The following is a 20,650-nucleotide window of genomic DNA, read 5'->3' on the forward strand; positions in this document are numbered from 1 at the left end:
AATACCTATGATGCTATTTTTACAATGCCATGACTATGATAAGTAGCTACTTACCAACATAAACTTTGTTAGCCAAGTTGGTTTGTTAGAGTATAATCTATAATGGTGCCTCTCTCTGTGTAATACTTAATGTGATAATGCCTAAGGAAATTGGTCTCCCTTGGATGGTTCTAGTCAAATATCATACCTAGTCAAGTTTTACTTCTGGACAATAGGGTAATTTTCTTAAGGGGGGGTCATGTTTATTATCCAAGTCTCACTTTTTTTGCTAACATATCAGATTAGTCTTAATATTTTATCTTGAGCAATAACTTGATAGTCAAGTTAGAAATGTCAAAAAATTAATAGAAATTTTAAGGAACAGGAAAACTCTGACATTTTAGAAGACATATAGAAAGAGAGATGTCTAAGGACCCTAAAGGGCATCTAACAGTACTCTTATTTTCCAGATGAATAAACCAAGACTCAAACATCTGTTTAATATCAGAAATTTAATTTCATTCTGCATCACTTGACTTTATAATATAGCATGCTTTTTCATGCTATAATAATTAAAAAAGATACCAAATTAATTAATATGGAATATTTCCATTTAAAATCATTTCAAGTATCATCATAAAATTAGGCAGTAGAGTTTTTAATCAATGTAATGCTAATACAATGCTAAAATATAATATGTATTATTGTAATAAATGTCTATAAAATAGAGACCTTATATATATAACTTTTTCCATTCTTAAAGCTGTGTCTGTAAGTTGATGGCTAACAAAACTAGGATTTTGGTCACTTCTAAAATGGAACATTTAAAGAAAGCTGACAAAATATTAATTTTACATGAAGGGAACAGCTATTTTTATGGAACATTTTCTGAACTACAAAATCTACGGCCAGACTTCAGCTCAAAGCTCATGGGATATGACTCTTTTGACCAGTTTAGTGCAGAAAGAAGGAATTCAATCATAACTGAGACCCTAAGGCGTTTCTCATTAGAAGGAGATGCTGCTATTTCTTGGAATGAGACAAAGAAACACTCTTTTAAACAGACTGGAGAGTTTGGTGAAAAAAGGAAGAACTCTATTCTCAATCCAATCAACTCCCTCAGAAAAATTTCCATAGCACAAAAGACTCCATTACAAATGAACGGCATTGATGAGGATGTTGGTGAACCTTTGGAGAGAAGGCTATCCTTGGTTCCAGATTCTGAGCAGGGAGAAGCAATCCTGCCTCGGAGTGACCTGATTAACACCGGCCCCACATTTCAGAGAGGAAGAAGGCAATCTGTTCTGAACTTAATGACGAACTCCATCACCCAAGGTCAAAGCATTCACCAGAGGAAAACAACATTCACGCGAAAAATGTCACTGGCACCTCAGGCTAACTTCACTGAAATGGATATATATTCAAGACGACTATCTAAAGACAGTGGTTTGGAAATAAGTGAGGAAATTAATGAAGAAGATTTAAAGGTATGTATGAATGGTTAGTGATTCTCGCCCCCTGCCACAGAGGGCAATTAAGTAAAATGCAATATGCAGCATGTACCAAAACCTACTCGAATTTGGGGATTATGGTGAAATTTTCTTAAGAGCTGAAAAGTCCAAACCCATAAATTATGTAAGTAAAATATAAACTAATCCATTTTTTTAAATTGTATTGAAAGTATCTATTCCTATGAAATATATTTTAAGCCAAAGCAAAAGCTTAGTGTTTGATCTTTTAATAGACCAGTGAAACTCATTACTATAAAATTAGAAAGCACTGCTTTATCACCATCTTAAACCCTATCTGGGAAAAGGTGGAGTATAAATAAACATAAACAAATAGGTTTGGTCATTCAGAGACCAGAGAAATATTTCTATGTGGAAGTAGTCTCTTTAAAGTACATAAGTTTGCAGTCTGTCGACAAGACCATTCACATTCTGGTTTATACATCAATATTGCCTGTATTTAGTTAGTGTGGACTTCTATTTATTTTAAGGTTTGCCTTATATTTTGGGTTCCTGAATAAGGTTTCTTTTAAAGAAGATACACAAAACTCAATGTATACTAGTGCCAATCTTCAGGCATAAAGTCTGTTATATTAAGTTTTAAAGAATAAACACTTTTATTCTTAAAACGGGGAGCAATATAAAAGAGGTTTTTTTAGTTTTTTGTTTTTTTTAAATTAGAAAAATCCCTTATGCGCCTTGCATGAGCTGAACCATGGGTAGGATTGTAATGAATTAATGTGTTTGGTTGAATAGGTCATTGAAGAGTAGTGTGACCTTGGATAAGTCACATCATTTAACATCTCTAGGTCAAAGTTTCCTCCTATATAAAATGAGGAAACAGAATAGATACACGCTAAAATGCTTACTTTCAGTATTTCTGTGCTTTTTAAAGGTTTTCTAAAGGATAAGTCACCTTTATGGCTTCATATCAATCAGAATAAATTTTTCAAACCTATGAATTTAATTAGAAAGACTAATTTTTATAATAGTGCCAGACAGCATACACTTAATCCCTGCCATTACCCTCTGAGGGGCGTTATTTGAGGTATCATGGTTCACTCTTATTTACAGATAAGGAAACTAAAGTTCAGAGGAGTTCAGCAGCTTGCTTAAATTCAAGCAGCTCCTAGGAAGTTAACAGTGGAGTGATAGCCAATGTCATTGGGTGCCTTCTTGGACCTTTGGTGACCTCACCAGGAACAAAACTGTCCTTTCTCTTTTGACTATCCAGAATCTCTCTTTTTCAAATGAATCTACCAAAGGACAGATAAAGACTTCTAGGAAAATATACTCAGCATTAGAATTATGTAACTTAAATAATAGCTCAAAAGAAGGACAATCCTAGGTTAGGCTGGTACAAACATTAAGTTGGTCTTCAAGTCTACAGGAAGATCTTTATACCTAGAAAATACTGAACTGTGCTTGTCTACTTTAGACTGCTAAAATAGCAAGTTAACTTAAGGAGGGTTCTTGGAAACTTCAATTTGGTGGTATCATTCATTTGACAAAAATTATGGCACTGTTAAGCATTTAAATGGTAAAAAAATTTGCGTAAAATAAAGCTGGATAACCTGTGATATAGTTTCAGAATTTTGAAGCATTACCATGTTTCTCATTTTTCAGAAAGCTATGTTGTTCCCTTGTACTGTGGTTATGGAATGCCATCACATATTTCTGTCATAATTTATAATTGTTAAATTCACTTAGCTTCAAGTAGTAGTATTCTTACATCCACACATTCAAAATAAAACTGTAACAGTGATATGAAATAAAGCTGAAATAGTGACATTGCCTCATTGTTAAAATCATGGCTTTGTTTTTTTCAGGATTGCTTTTTGGATGATGTGGAGAACATTCCAGCAGTGACCACATGGAACACATATCTTCGATATGTTACTGTCCACAAGAGCTTAATTTTTGTGCTAATTTGGTGCTTTGTTATTTTTCTGGCTGAGGTAAGAATTTTTGTTGTTAAATATTACTATGATTTAAGGTTAATTAAGGAAGTTTGGATGTATCTATATTTACATATATTCATACATTTATATATATATATTATTTTATAATGTATAATACCAAAATTCCATATTGCTCCTAGCTTCTATAATTCAACTATTGATATTTTATTATTTCACACATAGCAACCAAATATGCTTCAGTGCAATTGTATAATGAGTTTTCATTAGAGAGATTTGAAAGCTCAAAGTAGAAAGACTTTATATGAATTAAAATAAATCTGAAAATATGTCTGTGCTAAATTTTAATTCATTTAACTTAAGGTGTTGGTTATTAAACATTCAAATAATGATTCATCAGCTCTAAATGACTATTCCTTCACAATGAGATAAATATATATTAGTAGCTTAGTAATCATTTTAAACACATGTATTCAAATAATCTATTTAGAAAGTTTTCATTGGCTTCCACGCCACCATCATGGCTTGTTTTGTCATTCACATCAGCAAGTTAAAAAGAAAACAAAAACTGACCATTAGCACAGTAAGCCAAAAGTTCAATTCCCCATCAGCACAAGAGTTCCTGAAGCTGAATGATGGATGAGGCTTTGCTGTAGGTCAGAAACAACCACATTAATGCCAAAAGTGGCCTGGCAGAGAGGGTTGGTTGGCAAAGTGGGCTATGCGGTTGAGTGGAAAGCATTTATTCTCGAAAGAGGCACTGCAGCTCAGCACCAATCAGCAGTACCCAGGAAGAAATTTGGGGTCAGTCTTGACATATCTTCTGATGTGTCGAGATAAGTCAGAAATCCAGGAATTTCTGTGTAATTTCCCCATTTTAAAAATATATGTAGTTGATTAAGTAAAAACAGATGAATACACACTACATGGGCACAACAAAATCTGTGAGTTGAACTGTGAGTCACCACTATAGATAATAATTCCAGAGGAACTTTGGGTTTATCCTAATATAAAACCTAAATCTGACATGAAGGCTCTACTTGCTCCTGGTAGAAAAGACCCAGGTGAAAAACTGCATCTCCTATGGCTATTCTAGGGAAAGCATTTTCCACAGCTTCCCCTGCTCTGTCCTCCCTACAGCTCAAAGCAGATCAACTTACAGTTCAAGAGCAAGTAAATTTTGCCCCAATTTTTATGGGTGGCATAGTTTTCTAAGAGTGAGATTTCTTCTTTTATTACCTTGAGGCTAGGAGAGTAGAAGAATTTTTTCTAGCAGCTTCCTGATTGTCCTGCTTCTAGTTTTCCACTCACATTCTAGTTTCACATTGGTGCTATAGTGATCTTTATAAACCTATTTGACTTATTCATAGTCATCCTCAATTGAAAGCTCCCCTCCCTCCCTCCCTCCGTTTTTCCCTTCCTCTGTTTTTCCCTTCCTCCCTCCCTCCCCCTCCTTCTATCCCCCATTCCTCCCTCCCTCTCTCCTTCCATCCCCCCTCCCTCCCTCCCTTCCTTTCTTCCTTCTATCCATCTTTCTTTTCTTCTTTTATTTTGTCTTGTGCTAAATAATCTATCAATAAATGTTCATAGAATGAAAATGAGTGTTTTCATGCATTAATAAATGACTAAAACTTACCAATATTAGTCTAATTATTAAGTTCCTAATTTTAGTCTCTAATTTATTTCACATGGTCAGTGAGGGCTTCTCTGGCTTTCTGTTACACTGGAGCACTAATAATCACCCTGGTAGTAAGATATTTAATAACTTGACTACTTTTCCAATATTCTCAGCTTTTAGGATGTTCTGACTTTTTTATTAAGAATTATAACATATATACAAAAAAACAATAAATTTCCAAGTACTTTTAAACTAGTAGTTACAGATTTTTTAAATTTTTAAATTTTTTTAAAATACCAAAAAACACCAAAGAAACACAAACATTCGTAACTTTTGATCATTCCATTCTATGTATATAATCAGTAGTTCACAATATCATCACATAGTTGCATATTCATCATCATGATAATTTCTTGGAACATTTGCATCTATTCAGAAAAAGAAATAAAAAGAAAACAGAAAAAAATTCATACATACCATTACCCCCACCCCTCCCCTTCACCGATCACCAGCATTTCATTCTAAATTTATTTTAACATTCCTTCCCCCTATTATTCAATTTATTCCATATGTTTTACTAGTCTGTTGATAAGGTAGATAAAAGGAGCATCAGACACAAGGTTTTCACAACCACACAGTCACATTGTGAAAGCTGTATCATTATACAATCATTTTCAAGAAACATGGCTACTGGAACACAGCTCCACATTTTCAGGCAGTTCCCTCCAGCCTCTCCATTATATCTTGACTAACAAGGTGATATCTATTTAATGTGTAAGAATAACCTCCGGGATAACCTCTCAACTCTGTTTGGAATCTCTCAGCCATTGACACTTAATTTGTCTCATTTCACTCTTCCCTCTTTTGGTCCAGGAGGTTTTCTCAGTCCTTTGATGTAGAGTCTCAGCTCATTCTAAGGGTTTTCTCAATGCCTTGATGCTGAGTCTCAGCTCATTCCAGGATTTTACAGAACAGATTTTAAAGTTTGGTGTGGGTTACACTTCCATGATTCTTCATTTTTTCTTCTAGCTGCTCCAAGACACTGGAGACAACAGAAATATCAATATAATGATTTCAGCAGTCATACTCATTTGTTAAATCCTATCTTCTCTGTTTTGTTCCTCCTTCTCTTTAAATGACATATATAAATAAAAGCAATAAATTTCAAAGTACCTCGTAACAATTAGTTGTAGAACAGATTTCAGAGTTTGGTATGGCTTACAATTCCACAATTTTAGGTTTTATTTCTAGCTGCGCTAAGGTACTGGAGGCTAAAAGAAATACCAGTATAATGATTCAGCACTCATACTCATTTGTATAATTTCGCCATCAACTTTGATCTTTCTCCTGCTCTTTAGGGGTATTTGGGCTATGCTCATTCTAACTTTTTCAGGCTGGTGATAATATGATAGGGGGATGGAGCTAGTTGATGTTCTGGAGGGGCTTTACCCTCTGCATTTCAGGACTTACCTGGTCGGACACCGATCTGGAGGCTGTAGGTTTTAGAAAGTTACCCTAGTGCATGGAACCTTTGTGGAATCTTATATAATGCCTTAGCTATTCTTCAGGTTTGGCAAGAATGGTTTGGGTTGGGGTCAGCTATTATAATTTATTCATTTATTTTTTTATTACTGAAAGTCCTCAGATATGTGATTTCACTTGTATGGTCAGTTTATTTGAACACCATAATCACATAGAACTTTCAATAAGGAGTGATATCTTGTTGATTTGTACAAGTTAGTGTGATGCCCTGATACATCCCAGAGTAATTTGGGCAGAGAATAAAAAAGTATTGCAAAGCTCTCTTGAATGATTGAGGAAAATTTGGAAATATTAAACTTCCCCACCTGGGCTGTTCCTGATATACTCACAAGCACTGGGGGCTACCAATTTAATAAGCTGAGCCCTCAATATTTGGACTTGCCCCTGTGAAACTTATTCCTGCAAAGGAGAAGCTAAGCCTATGTACAATGATGCCTGAGTCACCCATAGAAAACTTCTTTTGTTGCTCAGATGTGGACTCTCTCTCTAAGTCAACTCAGCAGATGAACTCACTGCCCTTCCCTCCTATGTGGGACATGACTCCCAGAGGTGTAAATCTCCCTGGCAATGTGGGTCATGACTCCCAGGAATGAGCCTGGACCTGGCATCATGGGATTGTGGAAGCCTTCTTGACCAAAAGGGAGATGAGAAAGAAACAAAATAAAGTTTCAGTGGCTGAGAGATTCAAATAGAGTGGAGAGAAAAAGTCATTCTGGAGGTTATTCTTATGCATTAAATAGATATCCCTTTGTAGTTTTTAGTGTATTAGAATAGCTAGAAGGAAATACCTGAAACTGTTAAGCTGTAATTCAGTAGCCTTGATTCTTGAAGACGATTGTATAACTATATAGCTTTTACAGTGTGACTGTGATTGTGAAAACCTTGTGGCTGATGCTCCCTTTATCCAGTATATGGACAGATGAGTAAGAAAGTAAAGATGAAAAATAAATAAATGATAGGATATGGAGTGTTTTGGGTATTCTTTTTATTTTTATTCTTTTTTTTGAGTAATAAAAATGTTCAAAATTGATTGTGATAATGAATGCACAGCTATATGATGATACTGTGAACCACTGGTTGTACACATTGGATAATTATATGTTATGGGAATATGTATCAATAAAATTGCACAAAAAATGATTGGTTAGAAAAAAACTGAAAGAGGCAGGCAAAAGTTCAGACTCAGAGAGATATTTGAAGATGCAACACTGCTGGCTTTGAAGATGGCGGAAGGGGAGGTGAGCTAAGGAATGCAGGCAGCCTCTAGAAGTTGAAAAAGGCCAGGAAATGGATTCTCTCCTACAATCTTCAGAAGAAATGCAACCCTGCAACACCTTGATTTTAGCACACTGAAACCCATTTGGGACTTCTGACCTCCAAAACTGTAGGATAATAAATTTGTGTTAAGTAAAAAAACGAACAAAAAACAACACCTCAGATATGGCCTTTTTCAGTAATTTTCTTGCTTGCCACATTGGTGGAAAACTAGAAAAAGTTAAATTTGAATTTGTTTGAAGCTTATTCATAGATCTGAATTCTGAATCAGGTTAATTTTTCATCTTTGGCTCATAATTTGCTATTCAGGATTGAATAAGCAATAATTTTTTTAAATTTATACTTTCCAACTAAGGACATCTTAGTATTTATATATTTATCATCATGAAGGCTTTCAGAGCAAACTGTTCTCTCTCTCTCTCTCTCCCTCCCTCACATATATACATAAGTGCACACAGCATAGAATGAGTTGTTAAATTGTGTATTGTGGGAACAGAGGCTCAGGCCACAAAAAAAATCTGCAAATAACTGCTTTCTAATTTACATACATGAAGGGTTCAAAAGAGCAGGGGAAGAGATCCCATCATGGTGGGTCTCTCAGAGAGGCCAATTGCTCAAGTCAGGTTTGGTGGATGGCAGCTCCTCATGATCCACTTCACATTGGAGAGGAGAGGCCCTGCGCTGTTGAGCATTGAGTAATTACACAAAGCAGGGAAGGGGCCCTGCAACAGAAAAGGGGGGAGAACGAGGAAGGTGTAGGCGAAGACTGGAGATGACCACTGAGCATGTGTCTGTGACTTCCCCAGCACAGAGTCCAACAGTCCCACAGACACAGCACCGTTTTGTTTCACATTCGCATTTCACACTGAAAAAGTCACCTTTCCGAGTAATCTGCCTGCCCCATTTCAAAAACAGTAACATTTGTAAATCATTATATTATCATCTTTTCACAATTCTTGGCAAATTTGGAGGGGTCAAAGCTATACAGGTTAATATCAAATTTTCATATGCAGGCAAAATGCTAATAGTGTATCAATACATAAATAATGAACCTAAACTTGTACCTACACAGTTTTCATATAGTTAGGCTCTTTCTTATTTTGATTAATAAGGCTACATAATGTATCATCACTCTTCTCTGATCAATAACATAGTGTTAAATATCTCAGAGTATGTACGAAAAAGTTGTACATACTACTTCAATCTGTCAGCCATAGGTTTCCATTTGATCTTTGAGTTTTGTGAAGTCTCTTCTTTTGTCCTGCTCTTTTTAATTAGTAAACCAAATGGAGCTTTGATGCAAGGTATAGTATAGCATAGTGCTAACTCTGGAATCAGACTGAATGGGTGTGAATTCTAACCATGTCTTATTAGCACTATTGAAGCTTAAGAATGTTAGTTCACCTCTATAGTCTTAATTGCCTCATCTATAAAATGGAGACTGAGATGCAAGATTATCACAGCTTCATAAGGCATTTTGTGGGTTAAGAAACCTCATGAATATAAGGTTAGGGTTTAGCACCTGGTAAGTACATAGTGAACAGTGCTATCTGCTATTATTAATATCCTTAATGTTATACTATTATCATAAAGTTCATATACTTTGAGGTGAGCAAGTTTATAATAGCCAAATAACAAAAGCTTCAATAATTTCTTTTACACTTTAACACAAAAATGAGGTTAAGCAATTCAGTTCTTTCCCATGAATAATATATATTGCATCAAAATGTATTCAAAATGTACTTTATTAATCTCTACCAGTCAAGCCAAATGACTGACATTAATGTGATTGAAACCCAGCCCTGTGCTGCATTTAATCTTTATAATTATTGATTATTTAAACTTCTGTATTGAAAGCTCCTATTATGTAATTGCCTTCAACTTACAGTTATGTAAGAAAAAGTAGTCATAGCTGAATGTGGTGGTGATTTATGTTAATTTACATGGACTTTGTTCCATGCAGCTCCATGAAGTTGACCTTACACCTTTCAAAATTTTTGTGTTTTCCAGTGCTTATGAAAGTGATATTTACACTTTAAGGTAGTCTGTTAAGTTTTTAATAGCCTTGTATCTAAAAAAAAGTACATACCTTTATTAAAAATTACTTTATTGCTAAAAAATGCTAACCATCATCTGAGCTTTCAGTGTGTCATAATCTTCTTACTAGTGCAGGGTCTTGCCTTGAGGTTGGAAGCTACTGATGGATGAGGGTGGTGGTTGCTGAATTGGTATAGCCAACCTATTCTTAAAATAAGACAACGATGATGTTTGCTGCATCAGTAGACACATCCTTTCACGAAATTTTCTCTGCGCATGTGATGCTCTTTGATAACATTTTGCCTACCATAGAACTTCTTTCAAAATTGTAATCAATCCTCTCAGACCGTGCCACTACTCTATCAACTATGTTTATGTAGTATTTTGAATCCTTTGTTGTCATTTCAACAATGTTCACAGCATGCTCAGCAGGAGTAGTTTCCATCTGAAGAAACCATTTTCTTTTCTCATCCATATGAAGCAACTCCTCAACTGTTATAGATTTATTATGAGATTGTAGTAATCCTGTCACTTTTTCAGGCTCCACTTCTAATTCTCGTTCTATTTGTACCACGTCTATAGTTGTTCCCTCTACTGAAGCTTTGAACCCTCAAATTCATCCACAAGGTTTGGAATCAGTTTCTTTTATCCCCCTGTTAATGTTGGTATTTTGACCTCCTCCCATTAATAATAAATGTTCTTAATTGCATCTAGAATGGTGAATCCATCTAGAAGGTTTTCAATTAACTTTGCCCAGATCCATCAGAGGAGTCATTATGTATGACAGGTATAACCTTACAAAATGTATTTCTTAATAAGACTTGAAATTCAAAATGACTCCTTGGTTCATGAGCTACAGAATGGATATTGTGCTGGCAGGCATGAAAGTAACCTTAATCTTATTATGTACATCTCCATCAGAACTCTTAGGTGACCAGGTGCATTGTCAATGAGCAGTAATATTTTGAAAGAAACCTTTCATTGTGTGCAATAGGTCTTAACAGTGAGCTTAAAGTACTCAGTAAACCTTGTTGCCAACTGATGTGCTGCCATCCAGGCTTTGTTGTTCCAAAGCAGAGTAGATTTAGCACAATTCTTAAGGGCTTTAGGATTTTCGGAATTGCCCATGAGTAATGGGTTCAACTTCATGTGACCAGCGATATCAGCCCCTCACAAGAGAGTTAGCCGTCCTTTGAAGCTTTGAAACCAGGCATTGACTTCTCCCCTTTAGCTATAAAAGTCTTAGATGGCATCTTTTTCCAATAGAAGATTGTTTCAACACATTGAAAATCTGGGGTTTAGTGTAGCCACCTTCATTATTTATCTTACCTAGATCTTCTGGATAAAGCTGCAGCAAATTGCTTCTTGCTACTTCACCTTGTACTTTTAGGTTATGGAGATGACTACTTTCCTGAAACTTCATAAACCAATCTCTGCTACCTTCAGACTTTTCTTCTGCAGCCTCCTCATGTATCTCAGCCTTCATGGCTTTTGACATGCCTTCCTCACTAAGCTTAATATTTTCTAGCTTTTGATTTAAACTGGAAGATATGTGACTCTTCCTTTCAGTTGAACAATTAGAGGCCATTGTTGTGTCTCAGAGAATAGGGAGGCCCAAGGAGAGGGAGAAAGATGGGAAACAGCCAGTGGGTGGAGCAAGTCAGAACACACACTGTGTGTCAATTAAATTACATGGTCACAAGTTGTGGTGCCTCAAAACTATCAGTGATCAAAGATCACCATAACTATACAATAATAATAAAATAGTTCGAAATATTGTGAGAATGACCAAAATGTGACACAGAAAAATGAACTTAGCCCATGCTGTTGGAAAAGTGGCACCAATAGACTTGCTCAACACAGGGTTGCCATAAATATCAATTAGTTAAAAGCACTGTATCTGCAAGGTGCAATAAAATAAGATATGCCTGTTAATTAATGATTGAGCGTTGAGTTGCTGCACACATGAATAATATCATTAGTGTACTTCATTAAGAAGACAGTGGTCCTTTGTCTTGGAGTAAGAAACTAAATTATAACAGAGGATAGAAATACTGCATAACTACCATTATTATTTGAACAATTATTGAAAAAATTTGCAAAAGATTGATAATATACTTTTCTGGTCAAGAAATAATGTAATAAACAATGGTCCTTTTTGGCCAGTATCCTATAGGGATTGCCAATTAACTGGCTCTCAAAATTTTGAGTAGCTAAAACTTAGTAAAATTAGGCAAATAGTAGTTGCTTAAATTACGTGCACAGAGTTACATGGCTAAACAATTCATTTACTAATGTTCACAATCCTTTTGTCTAATTTTAATCAAATTTACTTAGTTTCTTTTAGACTATGCTCCTTTCTTAATTCCAGGGTGTCCCTTTCTCATTATCATTGAAATATCTCACTGATACCTTCATATCATGGTACAGAAAATAATCCAGGAAGATGGTTTAGCTCTTGTAATCTGGTTTAAGGCCTCAGACTGAAGAAAGATGTCAAGATTCATGTCCTTGTTGATGAAAGTGGTTTATTCCCTTATAATTCTCATAAAGGTAATATTTCTTTTAAGATTTTATGTTTTATAGGGTAGGTTCAATATACCTCCACCTTGTAATAGCAAATAGCCTTTTTTTCTTCAAAACTGAAAACGTTCGTTTGTTCTCTTCAATTCATTAACATTTATCATTAATTTGTTTTTGAAAAGTGAGTCTTCCTTTGTATTTTTGGAACATTTCTCCCACTATACGGCAATGTCTTTTGTCGTTTCTTAGATATTAGCACTGAGGATACAGACTATACAAATTGTGTTAATGCTGTTCTTTTTAGTGCTCTTGCTTGGCAGCACAACATTAACTAGATAAAGAAATGCAAATTATAGATTAAGAGGCAGTTTCCTGACTCCTTTTATGGCCCAGAGGATATTGTGGTTGATTGGATTATCCTGCTTAATGCTTTCATTCTGTGATTTTTAAGAAGCATGTAAGAGAACTGCTGAATCTTCTTCCTTTATTATGTCTCTCCTGTTTGTTAATGAGAAACTTCTGTGTAGCTTTATCTTATAGTAAAATGCAAATGTACTATACTGCCATAATACCATTGCATCAGTTTTCACAACAGCTTTACTTAGCATGAGTCTCTTTTAGGGCATGCTTTGACTTGTGAAGCAGTGAAATCTATGTATTAAAGATATCACTTTACTATTATTGGCTGTCAGTCATTTGGCTATTCGGTCATATTTAACTACTTCATCTCATGTGCATTGAGTCCCTGCAATATGCCATTCATGATACTATGTGCTGGGTATACGCTGAAGAACAAAACAGGATATACAGCTGGAATATACTAATGAATTTATGTTTTTAATATAAACAGAATGTTTATATAATGGTGTGTTCCTTTGGGGAAAACTGAAAAATATTGATGGTGTTTTGATATGTATTCATTTAAACACGGGCTTATTTTGTGACCTAGGAGGTAGCTCAGCATTTTATACATGTGCAAAACCTATTAGAAAGAATTGCTTTGGTTATCTTTACCCTACATAATACATCACCTGCTTTCTCAAATGTGTTTTCCATATAATCTATAGATAATTTTCTCTACTGACATTTGCAAGTGTGTTTTTATTTAAGCATCTTCTCATCTATCCATTCCTTTGTTTATTAAAGAAGGATTTATTGACTGCTTACCAGATACAGTACTAGGTATTGAATATATAATAGGAAAATAGACAAAAACGTCTTCTTCCTGCTCTTGTGTAGCACATTCTGGGGTTGGAGACCAAGAATAAACACAATTTAATGGAAATAATTACAGAATATAGTAAGTGCTAAAAGTAAATAATTAGTGTGCTATGTTAAAGAATCCTAGGTACGAAAAAGAGGATGGACAGAAAGCCCTTTCTGAGGAAATGGCATAAAGCTGACACCTAAAAGTAAGAAAGAGTAAGACATGGAAAGGTTGGGGCAAATGCAAAGGTCTTGGAAGAGTGTGGAAACTGGAAGGATGCCAGCGTAATTGGAGCATGAGAATTGAAGGGGCAAGTGGCAAGTGGTGAAGATGAAAAAGTAGGCAGAAACCAGACTCACAAGACTGTTGGCTGTAGGAAAGAGGTTGAATTTTATTTTAAATGCAATAGGAAACTTTTAAAAGTTTCTTTGGGCAGATATTGATATGCTCTTGCTTAGGTTTTAAAAAATCACTTGTACATAGAAAATGGATTGGATGGGGACATGAAAGGAGGCAGGGGCACCTGTGACAACTGGAACGGACTAAATCCAGACTGATGAGAACCTAAAGTCATACTTAAATGCCTTTAAAGGATATTATTCTGCAAATATTTACGAGTGTCTTCTTGGAGGCTACTAAAGTTCCTCATGAGGGGATATTAGACCATTATGCCCTGTTCGCACACATTCATGTTTTGAGCCTTTCATATACTTGGCCTTATTACATTGCCTTAGCAAGTTTTCTTCTCTTAAATACTTATTTTCTTTACTTTTGAATATCAAACTCGTATCTCGCCAGGATATGTTACAGTAAGATTCCTCACAAGTCCTGCATATCTTCTTGTTCTAATTCTACATCATGTTTTTTGCTTATTATTGAAACCACACTGTTCAGGTTTTCCTACATAATATGACCAACCTTCAGCCATCACACTTCCTATGGGATTCCTACCAGATTCCTGATGCCTAATATGTATATTTTTAAAATACGCTGTGTCTACAATCCTATAAAACCAATAGTGATTATAATCTCTGCATGCACTGCCCAGTACAGTAGCCACCAGCTACTTGTGGCTGTATAAATTGAATTGAATTAATTTACAGGAAGTAAAATTTAAAATTCAGTTCCTCAGTTGCTCTAGCTCCATCTCAACTGCTTAATAGCCACATTTAACTAGAGGCAACAATATTGGACAGTGCAGATATAGAACATTTCCATCATTGCAGAAATTTCTGTTGATAGCGCTGATCTAGCCTCTACTATTATATAAGTGATTATACGGAATGATGTTTACAACTCTGAAAAAAAAATCTGAAAATAATGACCTCTTTGCTTTTACCCATTAATTATCCAAGTATGTCACTCTAACATAAACTGCATGAACTCTATAATCTTGAAACATTTTGGAAATGAAATGATAGAACTTGCTTACTCACTTGTTTCTGTATGCTCCAAATATACTTTAAGTTGTTATGTCGACTCCTCAAAAATGTTTTTGATCCAGTAAATAAAAGTACTTTAGATTGGTGGTTCTATATGCATAAAGCCAGAAAAGAACTTTACATTACACTGGCTAGAACAGTTCTTTGGAGACAACTTTGGTTACTGTAAATATTATAAAATATCTCTTACTGAGTTTACCACATCCAGACGATGTTGGCAAAGCCAATACCAATGACACTCCTTTAACTGGAACAAGGAAGGAATATAATAACCAAAGAATGATTCAGAACCTTTATTCTTATCTAAGATCTTAAGTAATTTGATCAGTTTTAGGAAATATGAAGACAATTGTACTGGAACAAAGCCTTTTGAAATAAATAAATTATTGCTGGGTTTCTTGTCATTTTAAATTTAGTGGAAGCTCTAGAAAGTAAGGATAGTTTATTATTTTTTTTCACATGGGCAGGCACCAGGAAACGAACCCGGGTCCTCGGGCATGGCAGGCAAGCAGTCTTACCTGCTGAGCTACCGTGGCCCAAGGATAGTTTATTTTTATTAATGTATTGCCTGGAGGTTATGTGTACAATGGAGAAAAGTATGCAAGTGAGAATATGCCTTTAGATTTTTCATCACTATACTCTCTGTCATGTGAATTTAGTGAAAAGTTACACACCTCATCAAAGCATAGGATTTAATAATATAATTTTTAAACTAGTACTAAATGTTCTCAATGAACTGAACAGATAGTGCTATTAATTATTTAGGGTAAATAAAATATTTATAAGATTTCTTATAACAAGCGTATTTGTTTTTCTACTATTTTTATTCTGTGTTCATTTCCAAAATTATTTTAATCACCATTGTTGGATTATGCTTTCTTGCATTTTAGTCTCTGATAAAGTTATTTTTGGGCTAACTGTGTAGGTTCAGCATTACTTCTAGTATTAGCAATTGTGATGGCGTTAACATAAAATTAAGTTTTCTCCACAGGGTTTAGCAAAGTGAAAAGTCAAATTGGAATAGAACAGAATACAGACCATCTTAATATCAAAAGGACCACAATAAGTTTGGTTTAAATCCCCCCCCCTTTTTTTTTTTTTTTGCTTTTTTAAGTATGTTATAGAATATTTTCCTTTAGGCAAATGTTTCCACCTTGAGAAAGCCCTAAGTAATTCTAATACCAATAATTATGTTTAACTTCAGTGCACCTTCTCTTCCCTCATAAACTGTAAAGTTTATACTGTTGAAACTTTTAACTGATTTTCATAAATATTAACCTTACCCTTTCCTATAATTAATTGGCCTTACAAGTATTAGTCCTTCACAAGAATTGTAGACACAAATAAAATTATTTATAGCAGTAACCAGATTAATTTTCTGGCAGCAAGATAAGGTATTATTTATGTCAGCTCATAATCATGCTGCCTGTAAAATTCTCACCTAGTTGCAAGCTTCACTATTCTAATAAGTTCACCAGGGCAAAATTTAACTATACTTTATGCCCAACCACATATTTTTATGTCAAATCTTTGTTGTCAGCATGAATGAACTTTTGCAGGCTGATATTTGTCTCTTTATAGAGCAAACAAACAAACAAAAAGTTTTTTATTTAAAACTTTTAACTGTAATCTTAGCTGTCCTGTGAAGTTCAATGAATAGTCCCTGTTGAATGAAGAAAAGAAATGATAAAGTGTTTACTTTGGTGACATTTGAATTCCACTAACCTAATATGTTCTTACCACAAATAATGGTACAAATGATTATTGCAACTGCTAGACCTAGGAAAGCAAAGCAAAAGAAAATGGCATTATTTATACTTTGATGTTGTTCATGATGGAGTTAGAGGTGGACGTGGAAAGAATAGATAAAGATATTGGGAAAAAATCAATCGTATATTATTCCATTCCAGGTGGCTGCTTCTTTGGTTGTGTTGTGGCTACTAAATAAGTGAGTATTACATGGTCTATTTGGATTGTGTTTTGTTCCTGGTCATAATTTGGGTCTCATTAAATATTTTAATATCCAATGGGCTTCATTATATTGGTATAACAGTGGAAAATATAGCTATTTCAGTTTAAATTGGGCATAATTTCATGTGTTGTTCCTACAGCTTTTTGTCAATTTCTAGAAGAATTAATTGAGTTCAGTTTTCCATAATATGCAAGAAAATAGTTGAAATAACATTATACATTTAATATTTTTTCTAAGTATTTTAACCTAATAAAGATCAATTTTATCTATTTCAATGGTGATAAAAATTTATCTATTTTCTTGCAATAGTAAATTTTGAGGTTAAAGGCACCAGCTCTGCTAACTGAAATGTGTCATGTTTCTGTAGACTCGAATTAGGTTTCATTTACATGTATTAGAAATTCAATAGGCAAGTTTGGTTGCCAAAAAAAAAAAATTTTCCTTTTATTTTACAGAACACCTCCTCAAGACAAAGGGAATAGTACTAAGAATGCAAATGGCAGCTATGCAGTGATCATCACCAGCACCAGCTCATTTTACTTTTTTTATATTTATGTGGGAGTAGCTGACAGTTTACTTGCTCTGGGAGTCTTCAGAGGTTTACCACTGGTGCATACTCTAATTACAGTGTCGAAAATTTTACACCAAAAAATGTTACATTCTGTTCTTCAGGCACCTATGTCAACCTTAAACACGTTGAAAGCAGGTACTTGACTAGGTATACAAAATGACACTGCTGATCCACACCATCAATAAGACCTATGGTTTAGTTGCATTTCTAGCAGTGTTTGGTTTTTGCACGGTGGCATTCACCCTTTCTGAGCTTCCTTTTCTCAAGTATCATGGTGCTGTCTTGTATTGTTGCTCCAAATATTATTGTATCAGATAATCATAGTAGCCAGTTTGTTAGAATGTCATGCTGGTGAGACTGTGGCAGGGAAAACAGGCTTTCTGCATCAGTTTGTCCTTTTCCATTCAGGTATTTGATGCCTCTAAACAGGCATCTTATTTTCAACATATAGCATTGCTCAAAAAAGGAGGGTGGGATTTGCAATGATCAAGGAAAATATAAAATTCTTCTACTTAAAAAGTCTCTTGATCGATAAAATAATCTATTTTCATATAACTGTTCAACAGGGACCATATAAATCAGTTACAGCCTTTGAGGCGGTCAGTGTGTGTGTGGGGGGATCCCAGATGTATTTAAAAATTATCTTTGACACAATCACATTTAAAGTCATAGAAAGTAGGAGTAATGGAGTAAAAGGACTAGAGATTTAAAAACTAAGCTCTAGAAGGTACTTTGAAAGATAACCTTTAGACAAATTCACATTTTAAAGTCTGAGGTTACTGAGGATTCCCTTAAGTTGTATTATTTTAACAACCACTGAGGACTTTGTGTAGCAATGAACCAGGGGCTGCTATTGTAAAGATGAATAAGGCACAGTGATGAGACAAGACGTAGTTGCAGAAACATTTTTATTATAACACAAAAATAAGTTAAAAAAAATAGAGATGTTTTGAGTGATTTATGTCTAAAAATCTCCAGAGAAGTAAAACCATCATTTTTTTTCTGGTTGCCAAAATTTCGGTGTTTAGTACTCAGGAAGATCTTCCTTATATTTATTTTGAAGCCCTTGCGTATCACTAAAGCCTTCCCTCAGTGGGATACACTCATCACCATCCTCTGTTTTATAGATAAGAAGTTTTAGACCTATAAGGGGCTTTCAAATTAATTTTATCCAGTTATTTCATTTTTATGGTGAAACTGAAATCAGACAAATGAGGAGACTTGCTGTGTTGCTGGCAGAATCAGAAATGGGCAATAAGATACAATGAAGAGAGCATATGCTTTGAGGCCCGACTTGGACCCACCTTGAGCCATCTCCAAGGGCAGTTACTCTTCTGAGTCTTGGTTTCTCATCTGTAATATAGGGATAAGAATAACTGTCCCAGAGGATGACTGTGAAAATGTAAGAAGGGAATCCACTTGCCTATTAACATAGCCAATATGAAATGTTAGTTCCCCATCACGGTTCTTCTTTTGAACCACCTGTGGGGTGCACTTTCCATTCTACCATTTTACATTTTAGGGCTCTTCATTCCCTTCAATGCTGCTTATATTTGGTTCTAAACCTCTATTTCAGATTTAAATAATCACCATTCATTTAATTTTTCCCACTTGTCTCACTATCCAATACTATAACTTGCTTTGCAGGCTGATTCTTAAACATCTCTGTTTTTGGACCCTTCCTTGCTTATGATGCTGAGAATTGAAATAGCAATTGAATTATCTTACATCTATATGCACTTTTTCTGCCCCTATCCTGTCCCCCAAATTTCTGTATCTAATTATTATGCTTTATTTAAAAAGCCATAACAATTACTGGTCATTATTCTTTATTCTTATTATGTCACCTACATAGTCTTTGCTTACTTGGCAGCAGCCAATGCTTCCTTGTCTTTTTTACTTGTATTTTTTCCCAGGTGTGCCCTTACACACGTGTACATTGACCTTGATTTCCTCTGACTCCTTGCCTGATTTTCCTGCCACTTCTTAAGTGAACACCATATATCACATATACACATAGTAGGTTCTCAGTAAAGTGTGCTAAATGGATAAAAGCATGAATGCATATTTTGGCAGAACACTACTAATTGAAATATAACAAGCACCCAAGATAGTTTTTCACCAAAGACAGCTTTCATTTCTGAATACTATAAATACCACAGGCTGACTTTTCCCCTAATTTGGGTTTATTTAAGCAAAGATATTAAAATATGTGTTGCTAAATATGTTGAAGAACATATTATGGATGAAAGGCTAAGAAGAGATAGAGACAAATCACTAATATGTATTGAGTAATTACTACATGTAAGTTTTTTTTGCCTGATGCCATGGGTGATACTGAAGAAAGAATGTGACATAGACCCATTGACCTCTAGCAACTTGCAATCTAGAAAAAATGATAAGATATATACACAAGTGTCTGTGGTAAAGGACATATAAATAATCACTCCAACACAGAGGTTTTGGAGGTTCAAGGCTGACAAGATATATTAAATTAGAAGTGTGTTCAGAGGAGGGAAAGATTGATTCCAGCTGGGGCAAACACTGATGTTTCCTTGCAAGGGGCCATTTAAGTTGGGCCAGGAAGGAAAGACAGATTTTGGTAAGTAAAAATGAGAGAAAAGGATTTCCAAGCAGAAGAAATGACATAGAGGATAGGAGGGAAGTAGGAAAAGTGTAGAGTGTGTTTAGAGAATAGGTCAGTTTGGTTGAAGAAACTTGTACTGGCTAGGTGATTTAAGGTCAAATGATGGAAGGCATTAAATATTAATCTAAGAATTTGGGACTTTATTCTGCAGTTAATGAGACGTAAATGATAAGATTGAGTATCCCTTTGTTTGTACAGTATTATTTTACATTTTATCTAATTATATGTTTAACTGCCCCTTGGACAATGAATTCCTTAAGGGCAAAGAGCATGACCCATTCACCACTGTTATCTCAGTGCCTAGCATTGCGCCTGGCGTATAGTCAACACTCCATATGAAACTCTTATCATCAAAGCAACAAATAACTTTTATCATCAAAGCAACAAATTACCAGACTTATAAATGGGAA

The 20,650-nt window shown here is 34.9% G+C and overlaps 1 protein-coding gene across 3 annotated transcripts in view; it reads left to right on the forward strand.

Annotated features, from left to right (window-relative positions):
• Positions 1-20,650, forward strand: part of CFTR (CF transmembrane conductance regulator) — a 192,751-nt gene that overhangs the window by 112,322 nt on the left and 59,779 nt on the right. For all 3 annotated transcript variants that reach the window (XM_077116506.1, XM_077116591.1, XM_077116678.1), the window contains 4 exons: positions 743-1,466; positions 3,317-3,445; positions 16,961-16,998; positions 17,478-17,728. In XM_077116506.1, the coding sequence (XP_076972621.1) occupies positions 743-1,466; positions 3,317-3,445; positions 16,961-16,998; positions 17,478-17,728 (1,142 nt within the window). The remainder of the gene's footprint in view (positions 1-742; positions 1,467-3,316; positions 3,446-16,960; positions 16,999-17,477; positions 17,729-20,650) is intronic.

Source organism: Tamandua tetradactyla, chromosome 1 (genome assembly GCF_023851605.1).
Source record: "Tamandua tetradactyla isolate mTamTet1 chromosome 1, mTamTet1.pri, whole genome shotgun sequence".
NCBI classification, from domain to species: domain Eukaryota; kingdom Metazoa; phylum Chordata; class Mammalia; order Pilosa; family Myrmecophagidae; genus Tamandua; species Tamandua tetradactyla.